Consider the following 19,143-nt stretch of genomic DNA (forward strand, 5'->3'; position numbering starts at 1 on the left):
CGGGAGAGCTGCGCCAGCGTGCGCCGCGCCTCCTCGGCCGACGACATCGAGGCCATGCGCTCCGGGCTGCCCCCGCCACCGCGCCACGCCAGCACCGGTGAGGGCCCTCCGTGGGAAGTGCCCCAGCGCCGCGCCACGCGGGGCCTGCCCCGTTTGGGGGCCCCCAGCTTCCTCCCTCTCAGCCTGGGCCTGTGTGCCTGGGAGATGGAAATCCCATTAAGCACTTACTTAATCCCATTAAGTGGCCTTTTACTCCATTAAATGTCCATTCATCCCATTACATTCTTCCACTGGCACGGCCTTTGCTGGCTGGTGGGGCTCGCTCTCCCGGGATGGCCCGGAGCAGGGGTGGCCACGGGAGTGTGAGGGGCAGGAGAGGCCTTTGGTCCGGCTACCGTCTGGCCCGCTGGTGGGTGCCAGCGCCCACTGAAAAGACCCTTACGGAGGACCGTCTTCCTCCATCACCTCACAGCGGCACCATGCACGGCACGCTTTCTTAAAGTGGCAAGGAATCTGGCCCTGCTTCTCAGTGACTGCTGGCTCCTGAGTTGGCCTCACGGACTCACTGTACCCCATGGCCTTGTCCACACATGGCCTGGTCTCCTCCTCAGCCTGCCATCCCGACCTGGCTCTCCCCTCCACCCCAGGGGCCATGCACCCCTGCCTGCTGCCCTGACCCGGCTCTCCCCTCCACCCCAGGGGCCATGCACCCTCTGCGCAGTGGCCTGCTTAACTCCACGTCAGATTCAGACCTCGTGCGCTACCGCACCATTAGCAAGATTCCCCAAATCACCCTCAACTTTGTGGACCTCAAGGGGGACCCTTTCCTGGCTTCGCCCACCAGTGACCGGGAGATCATAGCGCCCAAGATAAAGGAGAGGACCCACAATGTCACCGAGAAGGTCACCCAGGTACGTGCCTAGCTCCCTGGCTCTCCTCTCCCCTGGAGGAGCCTGGAGGGGGTGGGAGTGGGCTGCAGTCCAAGGGGGATGGTGGAGGGGACTGGTCAGTGAGGGCCTCTTGAGGGTGGGCAGACGTCCTGGCTGGAGGCAGGGGGTGGGGGATGGATTGCAGAGCAGGAGGTGAGAGGTAGCAAGTCTGAGAGGTCCTGAGGAAGAGAGACTTCAGGAGAGAGGAGGGGAGGGAAAAGAAGGTGGGGGGAAGGAGAGAGGAAGAGAAGGGACCTTGGGACAGGGCAGCTACAGAGAACACATTGATGGTGCACGGGCAGGACAGGCAGTTGGGACAAGGTGGGCTGGAGAAGGCAGCCTTAGGGACATGATGGGGTCTGCTCACTGGGTGTGGTGAAGGAGGTACCGGGCCAGCTATGAGCAGACCTACAAGAGGCTTCAAATTAGAATGGGCCATGGAGTCAAGGTCAGGGGTCCTGATTCTTCTAGGCCAACCTGATAAGCTGGGGACGAGGGGTGGGTCCTGTGCTAGGGCTTGGATGGCTTGGAGGTATGCATCCCTGTCCCCAAACCATGGGACAGGGGAGGGGAGTAATGATGGTGGGGGCACTGATACAGAGGGATTAATTAGGTCCCAGAGAAGACTACCAGCCTTTGGGAGCACTGCCCGACACTCTCCTGGTCCCCGCCGGCAGCAAGGTCGCCAGCACCACCCCCACTGCCCAGTCCATGCCTACTCCTTCTACACATTCTGGCCTTGGGCGTGGGGTGGGGGAGAGGGTCCTGAGTGGGGATACCTGCATAGGTGAAGAGCCCAGGGCGGCGGGCGCTCTTGGCCCATGCCTGCTGTGCTCCAGTCTCTTGCCCCCTCTTGCCCCTGTCCACGGCAGCTCCCTGAGTTGGCCCAAGAGAGGGAGCTGCCCCCTTTCGCCCGCTGCCAGCCTCCTTGGCCCTCCTCCTGGCCCTGCTCCCGCTGCCTCTGGCTCTCTGGGCCCCTGCCAGGTCTCCAGCCCATTGGCCTTGACTCCAGAATGTTCCCCCTCACCCCAGGCCCCATATCTGCCTGCGCCTCTCCCCCTCCTGCCTCTGCCTCTTGTTGCCACCTGGAGCCCGGCGTCTGCCCTGCTCCTGTGCCCGCAGCCTGTGCCCGTCCTGTTGCGGTCTGTGCCCGGTCTATATGTGCCAGCGTGCATATGTTCCTGGCTTTGCCTGTCACCAGGCGGTCTCTCCATCTCTGGGAGTCGGTCTGACTCTGGCTGGCTGGGCACTGGACCGGAGGGGCGGGGGTGTCGGGGAGACCATTAATCTGCGGTGACAGGCCTGGCTGCCGGGGGCAGGGGGGAGGGGCGCGGGCTGCGGGAGCGGCTGCAGCAGGAGCCCGGGCCGCGGGGGAGGGGGCCGCTGGCCCACACGCACACGGGCGGGGCCGGGGAGCCCAGTGTGGCAGGGGTGGGGGTGGGGGCCTGGGAGGAGGGGCCGGCGGAGGAGCGGAGGTTCCAACCGCGCCGCTGCTGCCGGGCTGGCGGGCAAGCAGAGCGCAGCACCCTGGCAGCAGGGGGCCCGCACCAGGGGGCCATGGGTGGCCTGAGCCAGGCAGGCTGCTGTCCACACTCACTGCCAGGGTGACCCCAGCCCCGGGGCCCAGCCCCAGAGACCCTGGCTTCATGCCAGAGACGGCCCCGGGCGCCAGGCCGCCAGCCTCTGGGGCGCAGCCTGTGCTGGGACTGCTGCTGGGGCGCAGGTGGGGCACTGGCCGGGCCCTCGGGCTCCAGGGCGGGCAGGCTGGGGGCAGCCAAGTCCTCCATGGCAGCCCCAGCAGGGAAGGCGAGCGGGACAGGGGCTCTGCAGCCCAGGGCCCAGAAAGGCCGGGTGAGGCGGGCCGTGCGCATCTCCAGCCTGGTGGCCCAGGAGGTAGGTGACCCCCACCCCCAGCCACTCCCTCTCCTTCCCTGGGCCGGCACTGAGGCAGGCGGTGGCGAGGTGGCAAGTTGGGTGCGGCCTAGAGGGCTCTGGCTCCAAGCCGGGCCGGGAGAGGGCTTCTGAGAAGCAGGACGGTTCCGGGGTAGCCGTGGGGTCCACAGCCCCGCTCAGCCCACCGCTGGCCCCTTGCTCACTCTCCTCCAGGCCTGCCAGGCCCCGGGTGGACAGTGCTTTTCTTGCCAGGGCTTTCCCTCTGCCATGGCTTCCCTGGCTCACAGTCCTAACTCCAAATATGACAGGAGGAGAGGGAGAGGAGGAATGAGATGGGGGCCCAGGGTTGAAGACGGTGGGCAAAGGGGGAGGAGGGGTGCACAGTGGGACAGCGAGGGGGCCGGCAGGCATGGCCAGGCCCGGGGGCTCTAATACTCCCCCCTGGGTGCTGGGGTGGACCCTGTGGTGCGGGAGGGAGGCCTGGGCTGCTTCAAGGGCCTGAGGAGGGTGGGGGTCAGAAGCCATTGGATGGCAGTGAGGGCACTGAGCTCACCCACCTGGATCACCTCTTCCTGGGCAGCCTGAGGTTTGGGGTAGTTGTTCTGCCTTGCGCCAGGCTGATTTTTCTCTAGGCGGCTCTTGGGAGTCACATCTCTGCCCCCAGGGGCTTCTGTCAGCCTGGAGCAGCCTCTGGGCCGTGGGAGGTGACTTAGGAGTGAGTCTGAATCCCACCACAGGCACCTGACTCTCTGCTTTGGCTCTGGTGCTCCTCCCAGCGGGGGAGTAGGTATGGGTGGGATTCTTCCCACCCGCAGGTGAGGATTCAGCATTCGGCTTAAATGAACTTCTGTCTTCTGAGGGACCACGAGTCACGGGGGGTTCCGTGTGTGGCCCAAGGCCATCTGGTAAGCTGGTGGCTGCAGAGCGAGGCCTGGCCCCTGTCAGGTGAGGTCTGTGGGGCCAGGCCTTGAGTCCCAGGCTCGCCCCGAGTGCTTGAGGCCGGGCAGTGGGGCTGTGCTGGCCTTGCCGGGTGTAGACTCTGGGGTGGGGGCAGGGTCACTGCTCTTGGCTGTGGCCCAACACAGTCCCCAGGGCGCCTGGCCTCCGAGCCTTGGGGATGAGTCCCATCCAGGGACAGGTACCTCTTCACCTTGTCTGTGGGGACCCGGGCTGGTCCCATTTTTTCAATCCTCCTGTGACTCCCGAAAGGCCACTGCTTCGTGCTCTCTGCCTTAAGGAGCAAAGGAGCTTGGGCTGAAGGCAGGGCAGAGGTGAGGGCCTGCAAGACACATACTTCTTCCCACCCCCCAGGCCCCAGCTGCTCCCCCCACCCCTGTCAGGCATCTCTGGAGCTGCCCATGTCTACTTTAGGGTGGCCAAACCCCTAACCATGGCCTAACCTTCCAGTAACTTCCTCTATAAGGAGATGGTCTCCAAACAGTCTACCTGGTGACGGTGGGTCCGGGCAGACTCAGGCTTGAGTATGAATGGGAATCTTTGGGTGATCCATCCATCCCAACTGTCCCCAGCCCAGAGGCCTGAGGATGTGGGGCCCTGGCACTTGGTGCTTCCTAAAGCAGGGCCAGCAGCCTTGGTTCTCAAGGGGGTGGGTGAAGCCTTGGGTTTGACTCCCAGGGTTGGCAGGGCCAGGCCCGGAGGGCCTAGGGAGGGGGCTCAGGGGTTGAGTTGTATGTCTGTAAGAGAGGATTGGGAGGGGCAGGGGGAGGCAACGGGGGACAGACAGGCTCCTGGCCCATTGTGAGAAAGCTGGCCTCAGTGCTGCCTAGTCTGGCCTGGGAAGAGAACGGCATGGCCACTGCCATCTAGTGTGGATGGAGCCTGCCTCTGCCTGACTGTTGAGGGGGCAGGACAGGAGGTGAGCTTGTGCAGGCCCGGGTACGACATTTGCCTGTCCGTCTGTGTACACGTGGGCACGTCTATGGCTGGGTTAGGCCTTCTGTGGGCCTTTGTAGGGGTGCGGGAGGGCAAAGCTGGAGGGCTGCCCTGGGGCTGAGGACAGGGGGCTGGGAAGAGGTGGGTGTGTGTGCCATGGTCACTCTCCCAGGGAACGCAACGGGCCTGAGTCTTGGGGGCTGGTGTCTTTGGGCTAGTGGTGGCATGAAGGGACCTTTATTTAGTCCCTCAATCCCCAGGCCACCAGTAGTGGGACTGCTATGGGATGGCAGTGACCACCACTGTTTTATGTGTTGAGGCTATGCCTCCTGAGGCCATCACCCGGACTTGGCATCTTAGCTCTTGGAGCATCTTCTAGACTAGGATGATGGTGTGTGTGTGTGTGTGTGTGTGTGTGTGTGTGTGTGTGTGTGTGTGGTGGATATGTGGTGTTTGGGGGCTGTGGTCAAGGTCATGTGATGGAGTTCTAACCATAGCTAGCTGGTGGGGAGCAGCACTCTGGACATCACTGTATGGTGTTCTGAACTCAGGTCGCCAGACTGTGTGCTGCGTGGGGAAGTGCAGTGCCTGGATCACGAGGTGGTCACTGACTGTGGCCACTTGGCCAAGGGATGGGCGTTCTGATCAGAACTCGTCGGCTTTCCCCTTACTCTGCTTGGTCTCTTCGCTGGAGGCCCTGCAGGGGTGTCACCTGACCCCACCCTGGAGATCCCGAGGCCTCCCTGCCCTGGACTCCAGTTGGATGTCATCTCACCTCCACCCTCCACCCTCCCAGGTCCTGTCCCTGGGGGCTGACGTGCTTCCAGAGTATAAGCTGCAGGCACCTCGGATCCACCGCTGGACCATCCTGCACTACAGCCCCTTCAAGGCCGTGTGGGACTGGCTCATCCTGCTGCTGGTCATCTACACGGCTGTCTTCACACCCTACTCGGCCGCCTTCCTGCTGAAGGAGACAGAAGAGGGCTCCACGGCCCCCGACTGTGGCTATGCCTGCCAGCCGCTGGCCGTGGTGGACTTCATCGTGGACATCATGTTCATTGTGGACATCCTCATCAACTTCCGCACCACTTATGTCAATGCCAACGAGGAGGTGGTCAGCCATCCAGGCCGCATTGCCGTCCACTACTTCAAGGGCTGGTTCCTCATCGACATGGTGGCCGCCATCCCCTTCGACTTGCTCATCTTTGGCTCTGGCTCAGAGGAGGTAAGTTGGCAGGGAGGCCGAGGCCAAGAGGGCACCCGGGAAAGGAGAGAAGGTGGTGGGGCACAGGGGGTAGCTACTCCATGGCCACTGCCCCTCTCCACGTGAGCCACTCCCCAGGTAGAGGGCCAGAGGGGCCACCTTTTTCTCTTTGTCTATCCAAAGAGGCCGCCATGTTCTAATCACACAGAAGTGGCCTGGTAACTAGTGGGGGTTCTAGGCAGGCACCTCTTCCAGAGCCCCTTTCACACCAGAGGGAGCGTGAGCCCCTCTGTCACAAAGATGAGTTCTTTGTCACAAAGCTAGGACAAAGATTAATGGGACTCTGTGCTGGGCTTGGAGAATGGGAGCTTCAACCATTAGGAGGTCCTGGGAGGAAGTCTTTGGGGATTTGACTTCCAGTGCCCCCCTCACTAGCTCCCACACTGAATGTCTGTCCCCCCACAGCTGATCGGGCTGCTGAAGACAGCGCGGCTGCTGCGGCTGGTGCGTGTGGCGAGGAAGCTGGACCGCTACTCAGAGTACGGGGCGGCCGTGCTCTTCCTGCTCATGTGCACTTTCGCGCTCATCGCGCACTGGCTGGCCTGCATCTGGTACGCCATCGGCAACATGGAGCAGCCGCACATGGACTCCCGCATCGGCTGGCTGCACAACCTGGGCGACCAGATCGGCAAGCCCTACAACAGCAGCGGCCTGGGGGGCCCTTCCATCAAGGACAAGTATGTCACGGCCCTCTACTTCACCTTCAGCAGCCTCACCAGCGTGGGCTTCGGCAACGTCTCCCCCAACACCAATTCGGAGAAGATCTTCTCCATCTGTGTCATGCTCATTGGCTGTGAGTGTATCCTTGGGGATGGGGGTGGTGGGGGGAGGGGGGTATGTGGCCCAGAGTCTGAGAAGGGCCCGAGACAGAGGAGAGGGGGAATGCTAGACAGGCCAGAGGTGGGGGTGGGGGGAGCTCTGAGACCGAGAGCCTCCAGGGACCGCCACTAGAGTATGGGTGGGGACTGGGACATCAGGCGGGGAGGCTCAAGGCAGAGCCCAACGGCACGTATACCTGGGCTCCTGTGTTTGTGCGTCTCTCACGTGTGCTTCCACTGAGATGTGACTGAGTGTGTCGTTGACCCGGTGCAGGGGCGGGCGGGGGCGCTCGGATGCTGATGTCCCCACTCGCCCCCGCCCCCAGCCCTCATGTACGCCAGCATCTTCGGCAATGTGTCAGCCATCATCCAACGGCTGTACTCCGGCACTGCCCGCTACCACACGCAGATGCTCCGGGTGCGGGAGTTCATTCGCTTCCACCAGATACCCAACCCCCTCCGCCAGCGCCTCGAAGAGTATTTCCAGCATGCCTGGTCCTACACCAACGGCATCGACATGAATGCGGTGAGGCCACTGGGCTTCGCAGGGGGACGGGCCGGAGGGAGCAGGGTCACTTCAAGACTTCCCTGGATGCCGTGGGCACGCCTGCCCTCACAGCATCACGCTCCGTGGTTCAGAGGTCACGGTTAGTGCCTAGAAGTACGTTCTCCTGCTTTTGATAATGGAGCTCATTTACTGGGAGAACTCGAATTACGGGGCAGGCCAAACCTGGCCCTCCCTTGTAGGCAAAGCACTTAATCCTTCCAACAGTCCCAGGCAGGAACTGGTCTCTGTAATTTACAACAGAGGATGGAGGCTGAGAGCCGGGAAGCATCATCCCAGAGGGTGGGCCAGGGCGCCCAGCTCGAAGGGGTCTGCTCTCTGATGCTCCTCCCGGGGTCTCAGGGTGGGGGTGTCACACCTGAAGACCGTGTGCTGAGCCAGCCCAACTCCCGCCAGGTGCTGAAGGGCTTCCCCGAGTGCCTGCAGGCAGACATCTGTCTGCACCTGAACCGCTCGCTTCTCCAGCACTGCAAGCCTTTCCGAGGGGCCACCAAGGGCTGCCTGAGGGCCCTGGCCATGAAGTTCAAGACTACGCACGCACCACCCGGGGACACCCTGGTGCATGCGGGGGACCTGCTCACCGCCCTCTACTTCATCTCCCGGGGCTCCATTGAGATCCTGCGGGGAGATGTAGTCGTGGCCATCCTGGGTACGGGGCTCGGTGCGGGGTCTGGGTGCCGGGTGGAGGCCGGGAGAGCTGTCCGAGGACAGTTGTTGGGGCTGTGGACCCACTCCTGCCTGCAAGGAATTCACTTAAGCTTAGACCCTCCCAGGGGGGCAGTGGAGAGGGGCCCCACGTGGGGTGGGGCTGGTGAACTCGGGGAGGGGTTCTTAGATTCTGTTCCCTACAGGCTCTCCCCGCAGGCAGCGACACTTGCTTCCTTATAAAGCAGGACCAAATCCAGACAAAGCGGGCAGTCAAGGGAGGTTATGCATCTGATTTTACTAAGGAAATGACTAAGGTCCCTCAGCCTCATGTGATCCAGCCAAGCCCTGCCCTCACCATCTGCAAAGCAAAGGGAGTCGCACCCCTCTTTCCCTCCCAGGTGTGCCTGGGCAGGGGGCTTCCTGTGCTCTCCTGTCCTTCCCTTGGTCCTGTGTACCTTAGGGCACCTGCATCCCAGTGGGACATTTTAGATTTTTATTTCTCAGTTCGGTCAACACCTATACTTACTCCACAAACAGCCCAAACACAACTTCAACCAAAGTTTCACTATATAAACACTTAGCTTTTGTATGTGTGATGCATTCTTGTGTCTTCTGTGCCATGATCAGCTATGCCGTCCTGTTTTCTTTTTGTAAAAAAAAACGCTGGTCGTGTTTCACTACCGTGTTATGATCTACAGCTTGAAAGACACTGTTTATGAAGGCGCAGTGATTGGCCAGGAGGGTGTTTGGGACACAGGGTTTGGAGGGGGGTCAAGGTGGACTTAGAAGTCAAGGAAGCGAGGGCCGTGGGCAGAGAGGGGTATCTAGGCTGGTCCCGCTGCCCGGTTCCAGTTGTTGGAAGGCAAGGAGGTCCAAACCCTCGACTCCCTCTGTCCCCAAGGCACTGATGGCCTTGCTGAACAAGTCCTGCCTTGGGGAGCACAGGGGAGATGGGGCTGGCTCTGGGGGTTGGGGCTGGTGGGTGGGGGACCGGACTGAAGGGAGGCCCCCAGCCTCCAGCCCCCAGGCTGAGAACACCCAGAAGAGGACAGATGCCTTTTCCCTGCGCTGCTGTCCAGGGGCTGAGTCCCCACCCTCCGTGCCCTCCAGGGAAGAATGACATCTTTGGAGAGCCTTTAAACCTGTATGCTCGGCCCGGCAAGTCCAATGGGGATGTGCGGGCCCTCACCTACTGCGACCTGCACAAGATCCACCGGGATGACCTGCTGGAGGTGCTGGACATGTACCCCGAGTTCTCGGACCACTTCTGGTCCAGCCTGGAGATCACCTTTAACCTGCGGGATGTGAGTGAGCTGCCCTGAGCAGGCTGCACCCTGGTGGCTGCCCCCGACTGTGTGACCTCGCTGGGCCTATTTCCCTGCCTGTCCAGTGGCATGGGAGTTGGAGGAGGTGGAAGTGCCAGCCTCAGCTCCCTTGGTGGAGTAGAGATGACGGCTGTGCGGCTGTGCAGGAGGGCGGTGCGGAGGGGTGGGGGGGTGAGGGGTGGGGGGAAGTTTCCTCACAGCGGGTAGGGGGGGCCTCCGGGCTCCACTTTCTCTATGTTAATGAGGGGGCTTGGGCTGACCCGGCAGGGCAGGTGGGCGCGGCAGGGCCCTGACACCGCTTTCGGTTCTAGACCAACATGATCCCCGGGTCTCCTGGCAGCGCGGAGCTGGACGGCGGCTTCAACAGGCAACGCAAGCGTAAGCTGTCCTTCCGCCGGCGCACCGACAAGGGTGAGGCGGGGGCGGGGCGGGGCGGGGTCCAGGTGAGGTGGGCGGGGCGCGGAGGGGTGGGCGGGGTCGACTGCACCTAGCCCGGCCGACTTTCGTGCCCCCCGCTGCCTTCTGTGTTCCCGTTCTTTAACCCCAACTGCCCGAACGCTGTCCATTTCCCCTTAATGCCCACTTGAACTGGCACCTCTTCCGGGAAGCCCTTTTCCGCCCTCCTGGGTGCCGGCCTAAGCTTCTTTGGGCCTCAAGTGGCTGGCGTCTTGGGCGCTGCCTTAAACTGATGAGTGGAGGAGAGAAGGACAAAAGGGGGCGAGGGGGCCAGCGAAGGGGGTCCCAGAGAGTCCCGCCGCCCAGCAGTCCGTGGTCGGAGACGACCCGGTCCCACCCCCTCCCCCCCGCGGTTCTCCTCCAGCCTGAGCGCGGGGTGGGGGGTGGGGGGAGGTGGAGAGCATAGGAAACCACCGGGGACAGACCTGGGTGTCCTGGCGCAGCCCTCTCCGAGGCCTGCTCAGTCCCCTCCCCTCCCCTCCCGTGCCCCCCGCCTTCTCTGAGGCCCGTTCTCTGTTTCCCCCCGCAGACCCGGAACAGCCAGGGGAGGTGTCGGCCTTGGGTCCCGGCCGGGCGGGGGCAGGGCCGAGTGGCCGGGGTCGGCCAGGGGGACCGTGGGGGGAGAGCCCGTCCAGCGGCCCCTCCAGCCCCGAGAGCAGTGAGGATGAGGGCGCAGGCCGCAGCTCCAGCCCCCTCCGCCTGGTGCCCTTCTCCAGCCCCAGGCCCCCCGGAGAGCCGCCGGGTGGGGAGACGCTGATGGAGGATGGGGAGAAGAGCAGTGACACTTGTAACCCGTTGTCAGGTAGGTGAGGGCCGGCTCAGGTGGGGGAGGGCGTGACATCTGACCTGGCCCCAACCCAGTCCTCTGGCTCCAGGCGCCTTCTCAGGAGTGTCCAACATCTTCAGCTTCTGGGGGGACAGTCGGGGCCGCCAGTACCAGGAGCTGCCTCGCTGCCCCGCCCCCACCCCCAGCCTCCTGAACATCCCCCTCTCCAGCCCCAGCCGGAGGCCGCGGGGTGACGTGGAGAGCAGACTGGATGCCCTTCAGAGGCAGCTCAACAGGTGAGAGCGGCTCCTGGGATCCAGCTTAGCGCCCAGCTGTGCTGAGGGGGCGGGGCCAGTGGGTCCTGTGCTTGAGAGAGAGAGATCTGTGGGGGTTCCCGGCAGTATTACAGCGTGAAGGGAGGGTGTCTGCTCTGGGTTGGCCCGTCCCGTGTGTGCTGCACCCTGACCCCCACCTTCCATTCAGCGCTGAGACAGGGACTGCACACCTAGCGTGAAGAGGGAGCCTGGGGTTGACCTGCTGGCTGGTCTATAAGGTGGTTCCGAAATCACCATCACTGGTGTCCCCACGTCCCTGGGAGCCAGAGCATCCTCCTCCTTCTTGCCCCAGGCTGGAGACCCGGCTGAGTGCGGACATGGCCACTGTCCTGCAGCTGCTGCAGAGGCAGATGACGCTGGTCCCACCTGCTTACAGTGCTGTGACCACCCCGGGGCCCGGCCCCACCTCTGCCTCCTCTCTGCTGCCCGTCAGCCCCATCCCCACCCTCACCCTGGACTCGCTTTCTCAGGTAAGTTCCAGAGCCCTCTCCCTGCCCAAGGCACCCCAGGTCTGCCTTTTCTGCCCCCAGTCCCTGGCCCCTCCAACCTGCTTTGCTGTCCTTTTTCTTAAACACTGGGCCTCAGCTTCCTCCCACCGTCATTTCTACCCTCGTCCTGGGCTGTATTTTTGGAGGAAGGCTGCCTCAGGAGCACAGGGCAAGGCAGGAGGGCCCCCAAACCAAACCCCCCAGGCAGGGATTGGCAGGAACCCAGCGGGCTGAGAGAGGCCACCTACACGACTAGATCTACTCAGGGGGCCTGTGTCTTGGCCAAGAGGGGTCTCGGAGGCCTGGTGGTGGGCGCTGTGTGCCAGGGCACCCTCGGCACAGGGTCCCTGCCGTGACCGGCGCTGCTCAGCTCTGGCTCTGCCGTCCGCCCGTGGCTCTCACACTAGCCGCTCTGCAGGGCTGTCCTGAGGGCTTTGGCAGAGCCCCAGGGTGGCACTTCCGGCCCACATCTTTCCCCTCCTGCAGGAGTGGGCCTCTGTCGCTCTTTGTCCTTTCCTGAGTGGACATGTGTGTTCCCAGCCTCCTGACAAGACAGCTGGGTCTGGGCCCCAAGAAGAGGGCACTTCTGGCTCCCAGAGGTGGCCTGGGCTCTGCTCCCCCCCTTCCTCTGGCATCCGCTCCCCCTCCCATATGCTGCCTGCTCCTGTTTGCAGACACCAGGGCCCACGTCAGCAAATGTGCCAGTCTCCCTTCACGGCCTCCCCCGCGGAGCTCTCACGGCGCACTCGGCAGCATCCACAAACCCCTCCCGCCTGCCCTGGCACTCTCCCTGGCCTTCCGGGGCCTGGCCGCCAGCCTGCCTCTGTTTCTAGGTCCCTGAGTTCTTTCTAGATTGGAAGAAGACTTGTTTCTTTTTCTGTCCCAACTCAGGGCGCCTTATTCTGGGTTGGGTTTGGAATCATCTGCCATGTTCCCTGGGGGGAGGGAGGAGGGGGGTGACTGCAGCCCCGAGCTCTCCCCTGGGTCAGGGGCCACACTCCCAGGGCTCCTGCTCACCCAGTTTGGCCCCTGCATTTCTCTTCTTCCAACCTCAGCACTAGCCCTTTGGGCTCCAAGTCCCTCTCTATGCAGCTTGGCTCTTCTGGTCCCCTCGAGCCCTCTTCTGTTCTCCGGTCCTCTGTCACCGGATTCTCCTGACCCTCTCTGTCCTCTGACCCTCCTCTGTATTCCCATGATGGCCCCCTCGGTCCCCTATCCCCCCTTCCACAGGCTCCTTGTCTGCTCACACTGTATTCTCCGCAGGTTTCCCAGTTCATGGCGTTGGAGGAGCTCCCCCCGGGGACCCCAGAGCTCCCCCAAGACGGCCCCACTCGACGCCTCTCCCTACCGGGCCAGCTGGGGGCCCTCACCTCCCAGCCCCTGCACAGACACGGCTCAGACCCGGGCAGTTAGTGGGGCTGCCCGTTGTGGACACGTGGCTCACCCAGGGTTCAGCGCACTGCCTGGGCCCCTCCCCTCAGAGGCCCTGCCCGGGAGGCCCTGGCCGAGAAAGGGAGACGAACACGAAGGCACAGCCCCCTCCCCCAGCCCTTGGGACCATCTCCTCCTGCAGTCCCCTGGGCCCCCATGGGAGGGGCAGGGGCAGGGACAGGGCCGGGCAGTGGATGGGGGTCTGTGGTCTCCCCACTGTCCTGGGGGCATTAGCTGGTCTAACTGCCCGGAGGCACCCGGCCCTGGGCCTTAGGCACCTCAAGGACTTTTCTGCTATTTACTGCTCTTATTGTTAAGGATAATAATTAAGGATCATATGAATAATTAATGAAGATGCTGATGACTATGAATAATAAATAATTATCCTGAGGAGGCTCCGTGGTGCCTGACCGGGCCGCACGGGCATGCTGTAGCCCATGTTCACAGTCACCCGGGCGCGCACATGCTGGACTCTACGTGGACATCTGGGCGTGTCTGTCTGCGCGCGCAGGGCCTGCCAGGGGCTGCCCTGGCATCTGGGTGCGGAGCGTGCGCAGAAGAGGTGTTCCCCGGGGTCCGCCACAGGGCGTCTCCAGGGCTTCCTGTTTCCTTGTGGGCATGGATTCCAGATAGCGGAGGACCGCCTGGACGACGGTTGTGAATACAGAGGCAGTGCTCATGGGATGCCCGGCCTGGGTCCAGCCCCTCAAGGTCATGTTCTGCTGGGTGGCATTCTTGCCCCCAAAGCTGGCCATACACTGGCTTGTCCGCTTACACACTTCGTGAACCCAGCTGGCACTGACCCCTAATCTGGGGCTGTGTTGGTTAGTTCTGGCCCATGTCCCCTGACCCCCTGACTTGGCCTTACCTTGACCTTAACCCAGACTCGCTCGGACTCTGTACAGTTGAGCCCCCACAGAAACCCGACTCTGGCTGTCTGAGTCCCCACCAGAGCTCCTCCAGTGTCTGGCTGCAGATGGGCCTCCCTTTGGTCACTATGGTCTCTTTGAGGACCTCTGATCCTTGATCACAGATTGATGCCTAGACACGGTCGGAGTTTGGGGGTGGCTTATTCTCATGACTGGGGGAATGAGTCAGAATATACATCCTGGGGCCAGGGAAGGGTTGTGTCCTTGTGGGTTCCTGTGTATGCTTGTGAGGACACATCGCCTCCTGGAGCAGCACTGGAAGTGACCATGGTAGGGCAGCAGGAGGAGCCGATGGGCAGCAGCCAGCTCTGCTTGAGGGAATCGTGCTGCCCACGGCCTCCAGACCCGGCACAGCTGTGTCCCCCTTTGTCCCACAGCCCCTGACCCTTGGAAGTGGGCTTGTTAACCTTGCCCTGTAAAAAATACTTATTTTGAGAGAGAGAGAGAGAGCGGGAGAAGGGCAGAGAGAGGGGGAGAGAGTATCCCAAGCAGGCCCTGAGCTGTCAGTGCAGAGCTGGTATGGGGCTCCATCCCATGACCCATGAGGTCAGGACCTGAGCCTAAATCAAGAGTCAGACACCCAAGTGACTGAGCCTCTCAGGTGCCCAACCTCGGGTTTAAAATCAAAGGTGGCTATTCTCACGGCCCATGCCTGGGATGGGGGGGAGACCCTGCTCTCTGAGAGTCCTTGCTGTGCCCTGAGAGAAGCGAGAGCATCTTCCCTGCCCATGTGATTCTGCACCAGGGCCCTGGCCCCCTCCCAGGATTGCCGCGATCCTCATGACTTGGGAGTTCACACACATGACTTCCTTGGAGGGAGTTGATGTATGTGATGTGGGAGGAAGGGTTGGTGGGCAGAACCCCTCAGCACAGGGCAGAGGCAGACACAGGACAGGACGGAGGCGACCGCTCAGTGCACCTGGCATGCTGGGCCTGTGTGAGCCGGGCCAAGTGCCTGCTCTCTGACGCTGGCCTCAACCTTGTTGCCGTCTGCCCTTGGCCTGAGGGTATCCTCATCTTGGGACCCAGCTCCAGTTCACGCTACTCGGGTCAGGTACATGCGTGGCCGGGGGGGGGTGGGGATGGGGAGTCAGGGCCGGTGTTGGTGGGCACCTGGTGAAGAAGAAACTTTGCCTGCACTCTCTATGCTTTGTATCAGGCGGAAGCCAGTCATCTCTCTGTGACACCACGCCACCCCCCGCAGCCGGTCACTGGCCCAGTGTGGACTCTGATGCTTGTCTGAGATGGACGCACATGGGTGTCCCAGGGGTGGGTCCACTCAATCTGTAGCGGGAGAGCGGCCAGTGTGGTCAGGATGCCCTGTGCCAGGTCCTTGCTGAGAGCCACCTGCTGTGGGTGGGAGGAGGACGACAGTGACCGTGGCTTCACTCACTGGGTCATTTTGCCCCCCAGCTGCTGCCAGGTGCTCAGAACATGCAGCGTTTAACCCTCGGAGGGAGGGGTAATAAGTCCAAGTGGGAGACTAAGGCTCAGGATGGTAAGTGACTGGCTGGCGGTCACACCCCTCACAGGTGGCAGTGCATGGGAGGAGCCACAGTGACCTTGAGGGCATGACTCGGGCTGACCCTCACTGGCTGCAGGGCATAAGCTTGAGCCTGGGCCTTGAGGGCCTGAAAGGCGGGTAGGGGTGCTGTGCTTGGGGGTGCAGCCCAGTTTGAGAGTCCCGCATGGAGACACCCCCAGCTCCCATTCCTAGCCTGCTCTGGCCCTCCCCTCTCCTGGCCAGGTGACAGCTCCTCCTGCCGCCAGTCTGGGGTCATGTTCTGCCTCGCACACATGAGTGGTGCTATACACCATAGCTGTGCCCACAGCCTTCGAGCTTTCTGTTGGGCTGATGAAGTTCAAGTCTTCGGGCAGGGTCTGCCCAAAGGAGAAGTCTGCCATGACCACGGGTGGTGGGCCCCTGGCCCCAGGGTGGCCGCACCTAATGGGGTCTCCTTCATTGGCCTGATGAAGTAAGATAGCAACAGGGCCACCTCGGCGGCTCAGTCTGTTAAGAGTCTGACTTCGGCTGAGGTCATGATCTCCCGGTTTGTGAGTTCAAGCCTGCGTTGGGCTCTCTGCTATCAACACAGAGCTTACTTTGGATTCTCTGTCCCTCTCTTTCTCTACCCTTCCCCTTTCTCAAAACTAAAAACAAAAAATGAGTAACAGCTCCATGTGGGCGTTCCTGTGAGGCCTAGAACAATGCCTGGCCCTGGGTTGTGGCGCGTTTCTTGGATAATTTATGGATGGATGGACGGAGGGAGGGAGGGAGGGAGGCAGGATGCAAACACTGCCGTCCCCTCTGGGACAAAGACCATGGGGTTGGACAGGCAGGGGCTGGGGAAGGTCTCATGTGGCTGGTGGAAGCAGAAGGAGGGCATCTTCCCAGGGTTCACCCCTCGCCCCAGATGCACCCCCTCTGCCCCTCCCCCATCACCAAGTTCTCCTCCACGCCAGTCCTCATGTCTGCTCTACACAGCTTTGTGGCAACTGCTCGCTGCCCCCGACCTGCTCCCTGGCCGCCCCTGTCACCTCGGCTCCCAGAGCCACAAGGGCTTTGGTGGAGGAGGAGGCAAAAGTGAGGGTACAGTCCCCTCCTCCCCTGCAAGCCGGGCACTCAAGTTGGGGCTTTGTCGTCTAGAGCTGAAGGTTCTCCCAGGCCCAGAGGGCCAGAAGGGTGGGTGCGGGGCTGGGGAGGCTGTGGTGGGAAGGAAAAAGATCCGGGCAGTTGTTGACACCCAGGAAGGCAGGGAGCTGAGCCCGGAGCTGGAGTACAGCCAGGGCTTGGGGATAGGACCTCATGACAGGACAGAACCAGGCTGCCCGCCCCATCTCCACTCTACTTCTGCCCCTGACAGTCCAGGAGCGGAGTGAGGCCCTGGTGGTGTGTCCCCGCCCGGTGACTCAGCCACTGCTCTGGGTCCAGGTGCCAACTTGCCCCTGCACCTGTTCTTTCCTGGACTCTCACCCCTGCTCAGCGCAGACAGGGGCCATTCTCACATTTCATCGACACATAAGAGTAACTGATACTCATTCAGCACATCCTTTGTGGTGACCATTATTCCCACTGCCTAAAACCAAAGCCCAAGGGGCTGAAATTAACTCGCCAGACTTCCGCAGCTCCATGGAGTGGAGTGGAGTGTAAACCCAGATGGGCCAAGCCTCCAGCTGCCGCCTTAACTTTTGGGCACACTGCTGCCCTTGCTCTAGGAACAGTGACCAGGAGACCTTTGCGGGGGTCTGGGATTTTGAGAACCTTCTCTGCCTTGCAGATGTTTGTACCTTCTGCTCCTTTGCCTGGAGGACCGTTTGCTTGGTGAATTTCTGCTGGTCTTCAGGTGATTCTTGTCGGGAACACTTGGAGCACCCTCTCCCTGGGGCTGGGAGCCCCTTTTGCTCCCCCTGCTCTCCCTACCCTGGATTGCCAGATATGGGGGCTTAATGCCTCTGGGCCACACTGTGTCCCTGTCTGTGTCCCCCTAGCACCAAGCACAGCAGTTCCCCCAGAGCCCGCACTCAGCAATTTACTAAAGGAACATTTCTGGATTTGGGTAGTGATTTGCAGTAAAATTCTTAACATCAGAAGGGATTGTGTGCTTGACTTTGGGGGTTGTATCTTCCTGTGCAGCCAGCCTTGAGGCATGAGGGCTGAGCAAGTGGCCGAGGGTCTGGCACTCCCTGAGTCTGTCTTGATGATTAGCAGACATGGGCCTGGTACCTTGGAGATGGCCCCCAAAGGCCCACATTCTTTACGTCTTTCACCCTGTTCTCTTGGCTCAGCTCAGCACAGGGGGATGGGTCCCTGCTCTGAGTTACAGGAAGAGCCTTGTCTGATGCCCTCTGGGGCTGGAATCCCCACCGGTGGGCATCTCAGGGCCCGGCTGGACATCCTGTGGTGGCCACGGCCCACCTGAGCTTCGGGGACCCCCTGCTCTGCTTCCCAGCACCACCCTCTCAGATGGCGTCCCCAGTCAGGCCAAACCTTGAGAGGCAGCCCTGCAGTGTGGTTTTTTTTTCCCAGGGTCTTCTCTCTGCACTGCGGGGGAAGGAGGTCTGGTGCCAGGCCCTTTCTGCCACTCACCTTCCCGCACTGCTTAAGCAGGTGGATCAGAGCATGCCCAGGCCCTAAAGGGAGGGGTGGCCTTCTCTTTGCCTGCAAGACAAAGCCCTTTGTGTCGTGTGGCTGACGGAGAGGGTTCTTGTCCTCCTTTCGGGACTTGTCTGTCCTTTACTTCTTCTGCCGTGTGCCCGCCATGCCCGCCGCACGGGATCCTGTTCTGCTAACTGCGCTCATGTTCTCCCTGCATCTGCTCCATCTCGCCCTCGTCTTGGAATGCCAACTCTGTCGTTCCTGGTCTGGAGAAATCCATCCATCCTTCAAGTTCCAGCGCAGACGGAGGAGGACCTCTCCGGGCTTCTCTGTTGATCTACACTTTCTTACAGCACTCTCCTCAGACCTTTTCTTAATAAAGTTTTTATTTTTATTTTTATTTTTTTATTTTGAGAGAGATAGAGAGCAAGCTGGGAGGGGCATAGAGAGGGAGAGAGAGAGAGAGAGAGAGAGAGAATTCTAAGCAGGCTCTACGCTATCAGCGCAGAGCCTGACACGGGGCTCGATCCCAGGAACCGTGAGATCATGACTTGAGCCGAAGTCAAGCATCAGACGCTCAACCAACTGAGCCACCCAGGCACCCTGCTCCTCAGACCTTTGTTAGCGCCCCCGCCACACCCCACCTGTCGTTTCGTCTGTCTTCAGAAAGGGGACTGGCTGAGTATTGGTCATATTTGCCTCTCCTCCAAGACGCCTTCGCTGTGGCACTGGAGAGACTTTGCAGGTGCTTTACCAGCAGCAGGTCTGTGGGACCCATATGTCCCCAAGGGGCTGGACGGTCTGGTGGGAACTGAAAGGTGCTCAGCTGGGCCGCTCAGGTGAGGCTTCACCTTCTCCTGTGGGAAGAGGCGTCTTCCTCATCAGTGTCCTGCCGCCTCACCACGGGGACTGTAAGTAGGACATGGTGGGGCGGTCTCTCTCAAGTACTCAAAGATACTGAAACAAATTCGAAGCACAGAGACTTCTAAGACGGTTATTTTGAGATACTTTTAGATAATCGTGTCTCACATGAGAGTGGTGGGTGTGAAACTTAATGATTTAGTAGAAGATGAAATAGTAACAGTTTTCTTAAAGCCACATGGTGCCCGATGTGAAGCCCAACAAAAACTCCGTTCATCTTGATTTATCGCTGCAGGAATAGTTTAAAGAAAGCGAGTCGTGATACTTTATTTTCTAAAAGTCCAAGTACAGTTCACCTTTTTGTTGTTGTTGTTAACGTCTGTCTTCCAAAAAAGAAAAAAAAGTAAAAAGTTTAATATATTCTGAGGCATTTGTTTAAATAATCA

At 61.1% G+C, this 19,143-nt stretch overlaps 1 protein-coding gene across 2 annotated transcripts in view; it reads left to right on the forward strand.

Annotated features, from left to right (window-relative positions):
* KCNH2 (potassium voltage-gated channel subfamily H member 2) overlaps window positions 1-13,201 on the forward strand; it is a 32,682-nt gene extending 19,481 nt beyond the window's left edge. Inside the window, exons 5-16 of one of the 2 annotated variants that reach the window (XM_029921463.1) lie at window positions 1-97; window positions 700-911; window positions 5,512-5,940; window positions 6,385-6,772; window positions 7,124-7,323; window positions 7,759-8,011; window positions 9,121-9,314; window positions 9,647-9,746; window positions 10,321-10,593; window positions 10,667-10,853; window positions 11,185-11,362; window positions 12,644-13,201. The exon at window positions 1-97 is cut by the window's left edge and continues 45 nt beyond it. In XM_029921463.1, the coding sequence (XP_029777323.1) occupies window positions 1-97; window positions 700-911; window positions 5,512-5,940; window positions 6,385-6,772; window positions 7,124-7,323; window positions 7,759-8,011; window positions 9,121-9,314; window positions 9,647-9,746; window positions 10,321-10,593; window positions 10,667-10,853; window positions 11,185-11,362; window positions 12,644-12,793 (2,661 nt within the window). In that variant the 3' untranslated portion in view covers window positions 12,794-13,201. Of the gene's footprint in view, window positions 98-699; window positions 912-2,496; window positions 2,823-5,511; window positions 5,941-6,384; window positions 6,773-7,123; window positions 7,324-7,758; window positions 8,012-9,120; window positions 9,315-9,646; window positions 9,747-10,320; window positions 10,594-10,666; window positions 10,854-11,184; window positions 11,363-12,643 lie in introns of those variants that run through there. The other variant, XM_029921452.1, reaches the window with a different exon arrangement.
* The last annotated feature ends 5,942 nt before the right edge of the window (window positions 13,202-19,143 follow it).

This window comes from Suricata suricatta, chromosome 2 (assembly GCF_006229205.1).
Source record: "Suricata suricatta isolate VVHF042 chromosome 2, meerkat_22Aug2017_6uvM2_HiC, whole genome shotgun sequence".
Classification (NCBI taxonomy): domain Eukaryota; kingdom Metazoa; phylum Chordata; class Mammalia; order Carnivora; family Herpestidae; genus Suricata; species Suricata suricatta.